At 36.4% G+C, this 17430-nt stretch overlaps 1 protein-coding gene across 1 annotated transcript; it reads right to left on the bottom strand.

Moving 5' to 3' along the window:
• Positions 1 to 243: 243 nt before the first annotated feature.
• On the bottom strand, positions 244 to 16928 carry LOC146946523 (uncharacterized). The gene is made up of 8 exons (XM_085748244.1): positions 16790 to 16928; positions 16546 to 16729; positions 16039 to 16451; positions 15460 to 15765; positions 14767 to 14850; positions 14052 to 14167; positions 434 to 491; positions 244 to 326 (listed from the first exon to the last, which is right to left on the bottom strand). The coding sequence occupies exons 1-8, from the start codon at positions 16926 to 16928 to the stop codon at positions 244 to 246; spliced, it is 1383 nt and encodes a 460-aa protein (XP_085604370.1).
• Between the last annotated feature and the right edge of the window lie 502 nt (positions 16929 to 17430).

The raw sequence follows: 17430 nt of genomic DNA on the forward strand, positions 1-17430 counted from the left end.
TTTTAAAATACCTCATTATTTGGTTCCGAGTTGGGCTCCCTTCTCTTTTCATTTTTATTTTTATCTTTTAGTTTAATTATTTAATTTTCCTCTTTTATAAATTTTAATTTTTGATGTTAATTTTAATTTTTATTGGTTTCAATTATTTATTTTATTTTATTTGTTTTGTCCATTTGTCAATGAGTCCAAAAAAGTCCACGAAACATGCCTCAAATCCAGCCTCAAATCCAGCAAAATAAGCCACTACTGTCTGCCATTCAACGATCCCCAAACTCCTATTAAAACCAGCACTACACAGTTTAGAGGAGGAGGCTGCATCACAAAATCTGCAAAGAAAATACACACAAAGAGAAGCATTATCACCGCAACACAATTTTTACCCAGCAGCCACAAATACACGAAACCAAAAAAATACAAGAAATACAAGAAATACAATTTCCACGAGCCAAAAAAAACAGCATCCAAACCTGCACACAAACAATACAAGAAACCTGCAAAATCAAAGAATCATCACAAGAAATCCAGGGAACACACACAACCGTTAAATCAAAAAAACAACGATTGAAATCTGATCCCTTCAAAGCCATAAAAAGGTAGTATTTTTTTTATTTGTAGATCTAAGTTTATAGCCTTTTTTGTGTGTTGTAAAAAAAAAATCAAAAAACAAAAGAAAAGAAGAGAGAAGAGGAAAAGAGAGTGAACCGTAAAAAAGGAGAGAAGAAAAATTAAAGAAGAAGAAGAACCTACAGAGAGAGCGACGTGAGGGATTGAGAGAGGAAGAAGAAAGAAAAGAAAAGAATCCCCAGTCTCTTTTATTTCCTTTTTATTTTCTTCATGCTTTTTTATTTCATCATGCATTTTTATTTTAGTTTGCATCTTATTTTATTGTTTATCATATCATCCTGCATTTTTAAATTTTGCCATTTATTTTTATTGCATGGACTTAGAATGTACTTTAGGTCAATGTAAATCATAAATGAGAAAAAGTGTCTGTGTGTGTCTTTTATTTCTTTACCGCTTTATATATATATATATATATATATATATATATATATATATATATATATATATATATATATATATATCTAAAAAATGCAAAAAAAAATTAGGTTTAGGGACTATATGGTGATCCAACGCCACAAAAATCCACGCGCATTTATTTTTATTGCTCTGTTAGTTTTAATTTTCATTTATTATTCAAAAACAACAAAAAACATGCAAACATATCAAAACACAAAAATATTTTCATAAACAAACCTTATTTTAAATCAAGTGATCGTCTTTTTTTTATTTTATCTTCTTAATCAAATATCAAATCAATCTTAATTTTTCTTCGAGTCATTATTTTCAATATTAAAAAATATAAATCAATTCTCACTTGCCATTTGGCTTTTCATTTTAAACCTTTTTTTAAAACTAAAAAAATACAAAACAAATCAAACGTCAATTTCAATCCCGAACTACGAGGTTTTGATTCATCACGGGTACGTAGGCAAAGGACATGCATCCTTCCAAATCAATAAAAAAATGTATATAAAATAGGTCTAGTTTTTCCTTCAAATTCCATTTTTTAAAGCAAGCAAGTTTAAGCACAAAAGTTAAATGAAATCAAGAGGCTCGTAGAGTACTACGAATATTTTATGTGCTTAACACCTTCCCTAAACCCCATGACCCTTAATCCATAAAAATGTGGTATTTGAACCTTTTTCCACTTTCTTTTTTGAAAAAATTAAAAGTTCAATCGTGAAATCAAAAGTGAGTCAAAAGCTAATCCAATGGTCTTGACATCCGAAAAATGACGCGACACAGTATATGATTTAATATAAAAGACAGGTTCGGTCCTTTAAATTTGGATGTCTTGGCAAATCAAGAGAGTGGTGCCCCTGTAAAAAAACAATCCACAAAAAATGATAAGATTAAGAGAAATGATTGAAAAGACTATTAAACATTTCATTTGACATTGTGCAAGAAGAACACAAGTATGAATATGTGAAATGTTCCAATTAGCTATAAGCTAGGATCCATGTTCCAAAGTCTAGGCTTCATTCAACAAGTTTAATTAACTGGAGACAACATATATTTATAATAACAGCACACATAGATCATAATTCAATTTTTATATCATCACAACATTTCATAATTCAATGTTGATTCCTCAAAAGTGAAAATTCGTTTGACTATTAATAAAATAATAAATAAATTGTTTGACAATTGTAATTGACACCTACTATATCTTATGAAGTTATGATCAATGGTATACGACACTTATGCTTTTGGCAATTGATTGCTCATGTGTTAATAGTTGCATAATTGAGATGGAGAGATGTGTTTTGTTTACAAATTGAGATGGAGAGGTTAGTTATAAATAATAATAATTACAAAGAAAAGAGACTCATGTAAAATACTGCGACTTTTATTATGCAAAAGAAAAAAATCTAACTTTTTATTATTGGTACACAGTTGACTGATTTTATTTTATATTTCATTTAGTCACATCATTGATTAGTTTTGACTTTATAATGCACTTGTAATTTCGTCATAACTAGCATTTTACATTTTTTTTATGGGAGTATATATACTAGTAAAATTTTATTTTTTGGTGCCCCTAAAATTGTGGTGCCCCTAGTAAAGACTTGCTTGTAGCTTTGCTATCTCTAAATTAGACTATGCACAATTTTGTCCCTCAAATTTTTTTCCCGGGTCAATAAATTATCTTTAGTCGTCTTCTTCTAAAAACAAATACTCTTTAGTGTAAAAATTAATCAACAGATAAATAGTTTTTAAACCAAACAATTGAGCGTGGATGATTAACGAGTACCACCAAAGAACAAATTGTTCAGAACCAGAGTTTGATTCCCGAATGATGGAACAAATCTTCGTTAAAGTTTGGCAAAAGATTGTTCTACCTGAAATCGAACTTAGTGAAGTTAATTAACCACATGAGCTCAATTTGGAGAATTTAATTGTGAGAATTTAACTTTGAATGAATTTTGGTCTACAAGAAAAATAAAAAATTCCTTAAAAAAAATAAAATAAATAAAAACAACTTTTATTCCCTAAAACAGAACAATTTAGTTTCTAGATGAACCCATTGTCATAAGAGAAATGATATTTGTACAATTCTTTTTTTTAAACTTTTTTGACAACTTTCTCTCATATATGATTACATTATGTTTTTACTTTCTCTCTCTATTGCTTTAGTTTTTGTGTCAATAACTCATTTTCTTTGTAAGTTATGGTCGTCATGTAAGTTATCATTGAAATGGTTGTTCAAATAACACAACGTTTGTCCCATAAGTACGGTTTCTAATGAACATACCAATGGTTGATTTGTGAGTATATGGTGTTTGTGTGTGTGTGTTCATTTATATAGATTTGAATAGGTGTAAGTTCCAATGAATAAAGATTCAACCTTTGAAAATTAAGCTTTGAAAATTAAGGTATGAAATTGCAGTCTTAATTTTGGATTAAAAGTTTTTCTATTTTGTAAAAGACCTATAGTTTTTTCCTTACAAAAAAAATCGTGTAAAAAAACGAATTTAATGTTTTACAAAACAAAATAATGATATGCACTTTTGGAGTAATAAATTTGAGTAATTATGTTGAAATAAGATGTCACCTTTGGTCAAGAAGTGTTTTGGTGATGTTGTACTTTTCATGGAAGTTGGTTAAGGTCTTAACCTTAATTTGGATTGATATTGCTTCTATTTGTACTCTACCAAGGATTTGATGTTTAACAAAAAAAAACTAATTTAATAAGATGCACTTTTGGTGATTTGGAATCTTTTACTTCATTTGACGAAGAGCGATGGGAGAATTGGAACACATAACACTAAAAGATTACGGGAGACTTCACCACATTGATGAAGTCGCCTAAGGGTTCCAACCAGTGAACTCAGTCCTCTTTGACAACAAACACTTATAATGCTTAGGTAGAGAGAACCAATTATCACGTAGTGAAACTGAAGATTGTAAACCTAGCAGGAGTTTCGAAATCCGACAAGCGGCTGCATTTGTTTGTTTACTCTCTAAGTGGACGAGTAAAAGATTGGTTGAACGCACTTTTAAGTGGCACCAAAGCTACTTGAGATGATCTGAATAAAGCGTCCTTATGCCGGTTTCCGAAAAGAAGACGGATAAAATATATACGATTCATGGGAGAGGTACAAGTTACTACTTAAGTGCTATTCGGGCACATATTTTTAATGATGGAAATTGCATTGACTTTCACATATGGTATGAAGCTAACAACCCGCTTGCTTTTAGTTGCATCAGCAGGAGGTACCATGAAGAACAAAATTGCAGCAGAGATCTGAGAGCTCATTGACAACAGTCCTTGAATGTGTATCACCCTCAAAGCGAGAATAAGGGTGTGGTAAAGAAGCAAGGAGTTCTAAGCTTAAAACACATGATGCCTTACTAGCATGCAACAAACTCCTCATCGACAAAATCGAAGCACTAGCTAAGAGGTTGGAAGCACTAGAAGTAGCAAAGTTGTCCATCAATAGTGTAAGCTGCGACTCTTGTGCACAACTCGTGAAAGGTGGAATTGCAGAAGGGGTCTGGTTTTTGGCTTGGTGTGCGAAAGCTTGGGGCGGTTACTGTGATGATTTGTGGACTTTGCTGGCGGATGTTATATTATGCTTGTGTATTTGTTAGCCTGTAATTTCGACAGGCCCATTTAATGTGATCAACATTTAGTTGACTTTTAACTTTGCATGAATCAAAGACCTTCTCATTCTAATGTGAGGATTTCGACAAGAAAGAAAACTTAACGCGCATGATCAAGAGTTTGATAAAACAAGGCTAAAAGCAGGGTTGCGCCGATGTCAAGCAGTCAAGGTAGGAAAGGCACGATCTCAAGCTCAAAGACAGTTTCCTTAGTGGGAACATGGGGACAAGCGGTTGTCCAAGATGGAGGAAGTGTTGATCATGAGATTAGGTCTTTGCCAGTTATTTTCTTTATGTATAAATAAGAGCCTCTTAGCCGAAAAATGGGTTGCAAATCGTTTATAGAAATTCTACAACACTCAAACTACCGGCGTCTAGGGAAACGAGTTATACAGAATGTATGTAAACTGATTTGTAGACCATTTTACTTTTAATGCAATGCATTTTACATTTCCTTTAAGTTTACGTGTTTAAACTTTTATGCATGTTGAAGTTATTGAAGAAATAACATCTAGATCCATTGTAAAATCGTATTATTTGCGTAATTTATCGCTGAACCGTCATAATATTTCTAAAGGCTTAGAAGCCCTCCAGAAAGGCTCTAAGACCTCCAGAAGGGCTCAGGCGCCCTCAATAAGGGCTCTTGAGACCTTGGCGCTCTCGCCTTGAGGCACCGCCCTTCTAAGCGTCTAGAAACCACCTAAAATACACAAATACCCCTGTTGCTTGGGAACCAAGCAACCGAAACCCAAGCCCATAGCAGGCTATAAATACTACTCTTGAGAGCATTCTCAAGGCATCCAATAATCAGTCTAAACCCTAGAATCCTAGTATTCCTTACCGTACTTTTTGCAAGTACAGTTGGCGCCGTCTGTGGGAAGAGGTAAAACTAACCTTGACCACGTTTTTAATCGCAAATCGTGATTTGGAAACCCTAAACCTAAAATTATTGATCACATCTCTCATGGTGATTTGAATCCAATTTTCTCATCGCCATGGCTACACCCTGTAAGGCGAGACCCTCATCATCACGGCGTTGCCTCACGGTCGTATCAAGATCTTCAGCGGTCATCACTCATGCCATCATCACTATGAACAAACCAAGATAAGTGGATCGTATTTATCTTAAAGACCATAACGCTCTTAAATTCTTGACTTGTAGTATGTTATATGAAATCGATTAACTAAAAGGTAAATAAATAATTGGTTCCTATATCATACTCTCTTTAGGGACCGTAGAATTGTTTTTCTTAAAATTAGTGAGTATTGATGAGCTTTTCAATCGCGAGTTTTCTTAAATCGGTGGAATTGTTTTTCATAATTAATCGCAAGGTGTGATGAGTCTGTTCCATTTTAAACGGATGACCTCTATGTGTTAAACTTTGTGTACATACAAACACATGATGGATTAACAGGTGTGAGTATTGCCGTTTGAAAAATCTAAATTGTAATATTTTAAGTGAAAGAATCAGTTTGTGTTAAAATGCATAATTTTAGTGGATATCATGAAAATCTGGTATGTGAGTGTTCTCATCAATTTTAATCCAATCCATAGGCGCTTTAGATTCCAATTGACTATCTCCTATACCTTATAAGTAAGTGTTTTTGGTTCCTTTGAATTTAAATCCTAATGTGCTTGTTTTTGGTTCTTTTTAATCTCACAATGTGTTAGTTGTGTAATTTCGACTTCTTTATCAATCCTGGTGGCGGTTTCTTTTATTCGGATAAATCCACGTTCGCCCATCACTCTTTCATTAGTCATGTGCTTCCTTTATTCCATTATTTAACAGAATTTTGATATTTTGTGTTTTGAAAATTGCATTATCGAAATTCAGATGAGGACTTATATGTCCTTTTGATCGCCCATGAGGTTCTTATGCTCTTTTTAGCTTTTGATTACGTCGGTTTATATCTTATCGGATTGTTTTAAACCACATATTTTCCTTGAAGCGTTTTATTGTTCCAGATAGTCAATCTAATCAGCGAAACAAAAACCGAGAAAGATGACGTTAATTATACAGAACAAGGTCGGACGAGGACTTCAACGAAAGCGGCGGGAGGTTTGATAAGTAGTTGACTTGGCGAGGAATACTCACCCCATCCATATCAGATAAGAATATTATTTCTCAACACATTTACACTTTTGATTTAGAATAAATTTTTGCTCAACATATTTTGAGACATCTGTTTACGCTATCTGATTTGAAGAGAATTTATTGCCGAATATATTTTGAGAAAATATATATTTGAGAAGATTATGTTAACGTAATATTAATGTTTTGTTTAGAGGAAATTAGCTGGTTACAATTAAATATACAACTTGATTGAACCACATGAGGAATTATTTTATAGTCATACTATATAGTGCTATGTGCTTGACTTCGTAGATATATGCAAGTCGTTAACGGCTAATCCACAAGAGTAATTATAATGCATGAAAGCTTTGCTTTTTTAACCAAGTCCATCAAAGATAATGATTTTTGATAGATCTTTTACACTCATGAAGTAGCTTTTCAATCTCTGCTTAAGTACTTCTCAATCTTTGCTGGCATGAAGTAGCTTGACAATATAGTGTACTACAACAAGTAGGCCCGTGATTGAAGATTTAAAAAATAATTAGGAAATTGTGCGTCATGTTTGACAACATTTGAATCCGGCGAGAAGTGTTCAGCAAAACAAAGACTGAGAATAACAAGGTAAAGAACAACCAAAGGAAAGAGGAAAAGAGCGCCATATTGAAATGATATATCCATAGCAACCGACAAGCTCGACTCTTCAGCACCATCGTCGCCGTTACGATCATGCAAAGAAGAATCCATTAATGTTTCCTTCGGTACCAACAACGCCAATGAAGAACGGTTTTATTTTAAATATCCCTCTCATTTTGATATACTTTGGCGTGCTTTGTTTCAATTTTTATTGGTGACATATAACTTTGGCAAACTCTGTGAATCTTTTTTCTGTGATCTCCTTCAATATCATTTGATAGTCACTTGTTGAAAGACATGCATGGCCTTGTTTCCTTCATAGTTCCATTCGAAATCGGATGAGCAGAGAAATTCTTAGAGACAATTATACCTACGGGATGGAAGAGATATAGTAAAGGACGAGTGGAGCATAACATAACTTAGCGGAAAAATTAGTTTCAATCTAACAGGAGATATAGCTGTAATTATATTTATTAAGTTGGATTTGTAAAACAAATTCTATTATTAGGAAAATTATTTAACTACTTTAGGTACCCCATGACAGAAGTGAAGTGTAGTATTGTTAAAATGTCACGTATGAAGGATTCTGGCTAGGAAAGTCTTGGTATTTAAGAGGTCTAAGTGACCCACCTCTCTTTCCTAGGAACCCCTTTCATGTACCATTTACTTCACGAACTGAGCTAACTGTTTAGAAAAAACATAAATAAATAGTTTAATTAGCACCAGACCCACATAGAAGAACAAAATTAGGCAGAAGACTTAGTCCTAACTTCATAGGAGGAAATATATACATAGAGAGTAATAGAGTGAGCGAGTTAGTTCGGATTTAACAGGAGAATGATATGTTAATGGGCGAGATAGTCCCGAATTAGTAAGAGAACCAAAAAGAGTAAAATTGAATAAGATATTTATTCCCAATTTAAGTAGAAGGACGAAGAAGAGAGGAAGAAGAGTAGAAGGTACAGGCAAGCTAAATAGGAGGTAGACAGAGATTAAATAGTTCCCTTTGAATATGATTGAGGATGATTAAAACTCTTTTATTTATTTTGGAAGTTCGGAAGTAACGTTATATTTCAGATGAAAAGTTTGGAAGGCAAACAAGCCCGCCATGGGCGAGAATAAACAAACAAGAAGAACTCGCCAACTAACACGCCAAAATGATCCCACCATTTAGAACTCGAAGATGAAACATGGAGTTATTCTAACCTTTCTCGACCTTTGAGATTTGTTTTGCAGGTTTCTAATACTACTTTCTAAAAAATACTCTGCAATTTTCTGTTTGTTATTTTGTTCAGGTGCTACTACAATATCCACGGAATTCTACAAATCGATTAATATCCACGAAAATTCAACAAATAAAATCGGCCAACAAACAAAAATGAAGATGATCCAAAGGATCCGCGAGCCCCACAACGCCAACCTTGATAAAGGCTCTGGCTGGGTCGACACAACAACTCGCCTAACCTCCCATCAGAGTTGGAAGTGTAAAATGAAAGTCTTCCCTCAGAGTGGGAAGCAAAAGTCCTCCTTCAGAGTAGGAGGCGCCTTCCATCAGAGTTGGAAGTGTAAAATAAAAAGTCTTCCCTCAGAGTGGGAAGCAAAAGTCCTCCTTCAGAGTAGGAGGCGCCTTCCATCAGAGTTGGAAGTGTAAAATAAAAAGTCTTCCCTCAGAGTGGGAAGCAAAAGTCCTCCTTCAGAGTAGGAGGCGCCTTCCATCAGAGTTGGAAGTGTAAAATAAAAGTCTTCCCTCAGAGTGGGAAGCAAAAGTCCTCCTTCAGAGTAGGAGGCGCCTTCCATCAGAGTTGGAAGTGTAAAATAAAAAGTCTTCCCTCAGAGTGGGAAGCAAGTTGGAAGTGTAAACTAAACAGCCCGCCATCAGAGTTTCTCTTGAAAACAAAAAATAAACGCCGAAAGAATAAACGCCAGGCGTCTCGACATGATCGCCGAAGTGCTTATGTCAACATTTTAGGACGCCGAAAGGTACCAGTTGATTGATAAAGATTTAATCGGATCTACAAAAGAGACGTAGTCGCTGAAACGCTCACTTTTAAAGAAACGACTCCCGCATCCCATCAACAATCAACCAAAAGCACCAACATGCAGAATGAAATCAAAGCAACGTATAAAATCATAAAATTACTTGACATTCGTGGAAAATCAAGCCACAGAAGAAAGGGATACCGCATCAAACATAGCTTGAATAAATATACAAAGTCACAAACACCAAACAAATGAAGATCAACCGACAAAAGTCGCCAGGACATCACGCCAAATGTTGAGAATCTGAGCTCACACAGTCACCGGAGCATACGAGAAAATAAAGACGACAAAATTCAAATTGTTGCAAATCGCCGAAGCATCAAAAGTAATAAAATCGTTTATGTAAATCTCCAAAAACGAATTCAGCAAACAAAACCGACGCAAATTTAATGAGGAATCGCCATAAAAAAGTAAACTCGTCACAACGATACAAACCACTTCGCCTTGTTCCAAGACTCGTGCTTGGGGGGCTGTGAGTGATCAACCTATAAAAACAATTCGAATAGATACTCCATGGAGGTCTATAAAGAAAACGTAAAATCACCCTAGGGGGTTTCTCCAAGTTCGGACGACAACGCCCAAAGGAAAAAGCATTAAGAAATTCAAACACTTCGCCTTGTCCCAAGACTCGTGCTTGGGGGGCTGTGAACCACCAAAACCTTTCTAAAGACTTAATGATCTCTATGAGATCCGGTCCCATGTTGTCATCACTTCGCCTTGTCCCAAGACTCGTGCTTGGGGGGCTGTGAACCGTCATAATATTTCTAAAGGCTTAGAAGCCCTCCAGAAAGGCTCTAAGACCTCCAGAAGGGCTCAGGCGCCCTCAATAAGGGCTCTTGAGACCTTGGCGCTCTCGCCTTGAGGCACCGCCCTTCTAAGCTTCTAGAAACCTCTAGAAACCACCTAAAATACACAAATACCCCTGTTGCTTGGGAACCAAGCAACCGAAACCCAAGCCCATAGCAGGCTATAAATACTACTCTTGAGAGCATTCTCAAGGCATCCAATAATCAGTCTAAACCCTAGAATCCTAGTATTCCTTACCGTACTTTTTGCAAGTACAATCGCTTAAGGGGTTTAGGGTGTTACATTCACTAATATTATTCTTTAATCCCCTTCAATAATATATAGAGTAAATTACACTCTCCTCCTGTAACACCCCGTTTTCCCAACATAAAAATTTCTTAATAAAATCAGAGTAATTCATCGTAAACGGAATGTCACATTTCTTAAAAATCTTAAGTGGATTAAATAAATATTTATCCTCAAAATTCAATCAACAAATTACTTAATATCTCGCAACGAAATTCATCAACGTCTAAAAATAGTTTTTGGCACCAAGGCCTCATCATAAAAGTCTCATAAATAGTCTAAAATATAATAACTAGTTCAATCCGACAACTTCATTATAAATCTCAGAAACAATACGTAAGGTATAGAAAACAATGTCATGACTCCCATCCCGTTACATATCAGAGCACCTAAAGACACACTTGTGAGGAGTCCACTCATGACCACGCCTATTCTTGATTACCTGCAAGTTACCCATACGAAGAGCAACATTTTCAAGCAGAAGGGGTGAGATTTCTCAAACAATAATATCAAGCATATAACTCATCAATTACATTTGACGATCTTAAACATCATATAATTCAACAATTATATTTAAATACATAGATATTATCATATAACAGTCATAATCATCGTCACATAACATCATACAAATATTTCATCACTAGATACCTCGTTAAAACATCACAACTTAACAATTTGACTCGACAATGCATCTAAACTCGACTATGCAACTCTTATCATCTTATATCATCTTGACAATGCAAATGCATGTGGTACCATTCTAGGGCATAAGCCCTCGTCGCTTATGAGCATAAATATACTCCTAGGGCATGAGCCCTCATCGCTATTGAGCAAAAGCTCCTAGGGCATGAGCCCTCGTCTCTGTTGAGCATAAGCTCCTAGGGCATGAGCCCTAATCTTTAAATGAGTATGCATGGACTCAACATCTTACGTCTTAAAATTTCATGAACATCTTATAACTTCTTGACTTTGACCGACATTTACATCTTAATAAAGATCAACAGAAACATATGCAGCACATATAAATTCATATCATATCAGCATCATAACATAACAGTATCAAACGATAATAATAGCATCTTAAGCATCACATCAACATAAGCATCATAATAACACATATAGTGCATATATGACAATATCACATTATTAATAATTTTAGTCATCTTAACTTAGTCTTTCTGGACACTTCTAATAATCTAGGCATCCTTCAATTCCTACTCAAAGTTCAACTTAAAGCTTCACGTGCGAAAAGATCGCAAGAAAACAATTTGGGCAGGATGGCCTACTTACTCGTTGTGGCGAGTGGGTTTGCTCGCTGAGGCGAGCAAAACATGCTCTCTGGACCCTCAAAAAGGCTTGATCACGAGGCGAGTTAACTTGCTTGCGGTGGCGAGTAATGGGTTGCTCGCTGTGGCGAGCGATATTGCTTGTGACGAGAGCGATGGTGTTCTTAGCTCGCTGTGGCGAGCTATGCTGCTCATTGCGGCGAGCGATGAATGTCAGCTCGGGCAGAATTCTGTTTTTCTCAAAAATTCACCTAATCTCTTGGTTCTAACCTCAAAACTACTTCCAGTAATCATCATATGGATTATCTAAGGTCTGTACACAATTTCTACATCAATTCAACTAGTTTTCATCATCTAATCATCAAAACCGCTCTTTAACCCTAATTCTTAAATCCTCACAACTCATCCTAAATCATGTTAGATGCAATCTAATGATTCATAGACTTAATATTAGTGAAAGATAGTCTCACCCTTACCTTAATATGAAGAAATCGCAGCTCTCTCTTGCTTCTCCTCTTCCCTTGACTTTTTCTCCCCTTTTCACCAAAAACGTACGTTCTGTGTCTTTCTAACCTAACTTGTCTTATTTATATCTCTTCTATTCTTTTCTATTTCCTCTTAAACCACTAAACTCTCTAAATTTATAAAACAGCCCCACAACTTAATATTTATTTTATTTTATTTTATTTTCAAATCTTATTTTATTAAATAATAAAATAAGTCACAACATCACATAACTTCTCTAAAAATCATATAACTCTCATAAATCACTTAAATCACATATAAATCATATAAATCTTATAAGTCACGTCAATCATATAAATATATATTCTAAAACTCATTAAAATAATTAAATAATTAAAATGGGCGTTACAACTCTCCCCAACTTTAAGAATTTTCGTCCTCAAAAATATACCTCAAGCAAACAACTCAGGATAAAACTCCAACATCTTACTCTCAAGCTCCCACGTCATGCTTTCACCAGTCGCTCTGTCTCAAACGACTTTCACAAGAGGTATCTCTTTGCCTCTTAACTTCTTCACTTCACGACCTTCAATCCTCACTGGTAAGGTCTCCACCGTAAGGTTATCTCTGACTTGCACATCATCACCTTGGATCACATGAGATGGATCCGAAACATACTTCCGAAGTTGCGACACATGAAACACATCATGCAAATTCGAAAGATGAGGTGGTAAACCCACTCGGTACGCCACCGTCCCAACTCTTTCTGATATCTGATACGGACCAATAAACCTCGGAGTCAACTTCTTTGACTTCAATGCACGACCCACACCGGTCATGGGAGTAACTCTTACGAACACATGATCTCCCTCCTGAAACTCAAGGTCTTTCCTACGCTTATCATGATAACTCTTTTGTCGACTCTGCGATGCTTTCATCTTTTCTTGAATCATCTTTACGTTCTCAGTAGTCTGTTGAACAATTTTTGGCCCTAAAACCACATTCTCACCTGATCAAACCAACATAATGGAGTTCTACACCTCCGACCATACAAAGCCTCGAATGGTGCCATTCCAATACTAGAATGGTAACTGTTATTGTACGTGAACTCTATCAACGGTAGATGACTATCCCAAGTTCCACCTTGCTCAAGTACACAGACTCTCAACAAATCTTCCAATGACTGAATCGTTCTTTCCGACTGGCCATATGTCTGAGGATGATAAGTCGAACTCAACCTCAACTTAGAACCTAAAGCCTTTTGCAAACTCTTCCAAAATCTAGAAGTAAATCTTGGATCTCTATCTGACACAATGCTCGAAGGAACACCATGCAGCTTCACGATGTCTCGAATATAAATCTCTGCCAACTGAGCTACAGGAAAACTAATATTAATTGGAATAAAGTGAGCCGACTTCATCAATCTATCAACAATCACCCAAATAACATCATTCCCTTTAGGAGTATTTGGCAAACTCGTCACAAAATCCATGGGTATACTATCCCATTTCCACTCTGGCACATCTAAGGGTGTCATCAATCCAGCAGGTTTCTGATGCTCAACCTTCGACTTCTGACAAACCAAACAAGAATACACAAACTGTGCCACGTCACGTTTTAATCCAGACCACCAAAACAACTTCTTCAAATCATGATACATCTTCGTAGCTCCCGGATGAATACTCAAGCTACTTCTATGACTCTGTTCAAGAATCATCTTCTTCATCTCATCATTGTCTGGAATAAAAATCCTACCTCGAAACCTCAACACGCCTTGATCATCGACCTTAAAGTCACTATCTTCAGCCTGATTATCAGCAACCAACAAGTCCACAAACTTAACATCACCTTTCTGCGCCTCTTTAATACTTTTCAAGAAGTCACTATCAATCTTCAGCATTCCTAGTTTAACACTTTGAGACGACATTTCACAGACTAAGCTCAAATCTCTAAACTGTTCCAACAATTCAAACTCTTTAACCATCATAGCAGACATATGTAAAGTCTTCGAACTTAAGGCATCTGCAACAACATTAGCTTTACCCGGATGATAATTCAAACTAAAGTCATAATCTTTCAACAATTCAAGCCACCTTCGCTGTCTCATATTCAATTCCTTCTGATCAAACAAATACTTCAAGCTCTTTTGATCACTAAACACTTCAAATCTCGAACCATACAAGTAACGTCTCCAAATCTTAAGCACAAATACAACTGCAGCTAATTCAAGATCGTGAGTAGGATAATTTCGTTCATGAATTCTCAACTGTCTTGATGCATAAGCACATCGCCTAAGCCCAACTTGGGCGCATCACAATACACCACAAAAGGTTCATCCGACCTTGGCAAAATCAAAACTGGAGTCGTCGTCAAACGCTTCTTCAATTCATTGAAACTGTTCTCAAACTGAACATCCCACACAAAGGCTTTTCCTTTACAAGTCAACTGCGTTAACGGAAGTGCCAACTTAGAAAACCCTTCTATAAATCTTCTGTAATAACCAGCTAATCCCAGAAAGCTTCTAATCTCGGTAACCGACTTAGGAGTCTCCCATTGTGATACGGCATCAACTTTAGACGGATCAACTGCAATACCACTACCAGAAATAACATGGCCAAAAAAACTTACTTCCTTCAACCAGAATTCACACTTAGACAACTTAGCATAAAGCTTCTTCTCTTTCAGCACTTGCAAAACAATCTTCAAATGCTCAGCATGTTCTTCTTCAGACTTGGAGTATATCAAGATATCGTCGATGAACACAACCACGAATCGATCCAAAAATGCATGGAAGATGCGATTCATATACTCCATAAACACACCAGGTGTATTACTAACGCCAAAAGGCATCAACTTATATTCATAATGTCCATAACGCGTTCTAAAAGCCGTCTTCTGCATATCTTCATCCTTTACTTTAATCTGGTGGTAACCCGACCTCAAATCAATCTTGCTAAACACACGTGCACCCACTAACTGATCCATCAAATCGTCAATTCTTGGAAGTGGTTAGCTATTCTTTATTGTCACTTTATTCAACTGTCGCTAATCGATGCACAACCTCATACTACCATCTTTCTTCTTTACAAGTAACACTGGCGCTCCCCAAGGTGAAACACTCAGTCTTATAAACTTCTTATCAAGCAAATCCTCCAACTGTTTCTTCAACTCAGTTAACTTAGATGCTGACATACGGTAAGGTGTCATAGACACATGCTTCGTTCCCGAAACAAGATCAATTGAAAATTCAACTTCCCTCTCCAGCGGCACGTCACGAATTTCATCAGGAAAAACTTCTGGAAAATTGCATACCACTTGTAACCTGTCGATTACTGCTTGATTCTCAATGGACAAGGATGCCATCAAAGAAAACATCAAAATTACATCGCGTTCTAACTGTTTCAGCTGCTTAGTAGACAAGAACTCTGCTCCACTTTCCTCTTCCGCAGAAGAGAAGTACACTGACTTACTTAAACAATTAATGTGAACATGGTTGTACTCTAACCAGTTCATACCAAGAATTACATCCATTCCACTCAAAGGTAAACAAACTAAATCAATTTCAAAGTCTCGACCAAACATAGACAAAGGAAATCTTAAACAAACAAGAGAAGTAGTCACCGAACCCTTAGCTGGAGTTTCGATAACCATCGCTCCATTCATATCAGACATAGTAAGACCCAACTTAGAAGCACAATCAATAGCAATAAAATAATGTGTAGCACCAGTATCAATAATGGCAACTAAAGGAGTATTATCAATGTAACAAGTACCTCTGATCAAACGATCCTCATTCTCTGTCTGAGTATCAGCCAAAGCAAAAACTCTCCCAGTGGTCTGAGCCTTCTTAGGCTTCTTGCATTGCGAACCAATGTGTCCTTCTTCATTGCAGTTAAAACACACAACATCATCAAACTTGCATTCAGTACTAGTATGCCCCTTCTTACCACAACGGAAACACCGTTTCACATCTCCAGTACAAGCATTACTCTTGTGGCCTTTCTCACCACAATTATAGCAGACAATCTCAACAGGAACTTCTTTCTTCTTAGGTTTCCTCTCATCGTTAACTCTTTGATTTCCTTTATCAGCAGGAGCACTGTAAGGCTTCGGACGACTCTGCTGACCTTTACCTTTCCTCTCATTAACAATCTTGTAATGAGCCTTAGTATCCTCTTCATAAATCCTGCAACTGCTCACCAGCTCAGAAAAGTTATGAATCTTTTGGTAACCAATGGCTCGCTTGATGTCAGCACGCAAACCATTCTCAAACTTGATACATTTGGAGAGTATTGGTTACCTTAGCCAATCCCACAAACTTTGCATCATACTCAGTCACATTCATGTTACCTTGCTTCAACTCAAGGAACTCAATCTCCTTCTTCCCGCGAACATCTTTCGGAAAGTATCGGTTCAGGAACTCTCTCCTAAACACAGCCCAAGTAACAACCGCACCATCTTGCTCTAAAACAGGTAGAAGACTCACCCACCAGTCATCAGCTTCCTCAGCCAGCATGTGCGTACCAAAACGCACCTTCTGATCCTCCGTACATTGCATAACACGGAAGACTCTCTCTATCTCTTTGAGCCACGTCTGGGCTCCATCAGGGTCATACCTTCCTTTGAAAGTAGGGGGATGATTCCTCAAAAATGTCTCCAACATCCTAACCTCAGCATTCGCACCAGCATTCACATTAGGCTGTTGCCCCACAGCTTAAGCCACAGCTTCCAACGCAGCAGCAATCGCAGCATCATTTCTTCCAGCCATCTTAGTTCTCTGCACAACACACGACAATCAGAATAACATAATAATGGTATTCCAACTGTTAAACGACGCGACTCGACTCAACTACTTAGCCGGATGGACCGACCTGCTCTGATACCAATTGTAACACCCCGTTTTCCCAACATAAAAATTTCTTAATAAAATCAGAGTAATTCATCGTAAACGGAATGTCACATTTCTTAAAAATCTTAAGTGGATTAAATAAATATTTATCCTCTAAATTCAATCAACAAATTACTTAATATCTCGCAACGGAATTTATCAACGTCTAAAAATAGTCTTTGGCACCAAGGTCTCACCAAAAAAAGTCTCATAAATAGTCTAAAATATGATAACTAGTTCAATCCGACAACTTCATTATAAATCTCAGAAACATTAC

Source organism: Medicago sativa, chromosome 2 (genome assembly GCF_051527215.1).
Source record: "Medicago sativa cultivar Bolivia chromosome 2, Bolivia_mono, whole genome shotgun sequence".
NCBI classification, from domain to species: domain Eukaryota; kingdom Viridiplantae; phylum Streptophyta; class Magnoliopsida; order Fabales; family Fabaceae; genus Medicago; species Medicago sativa.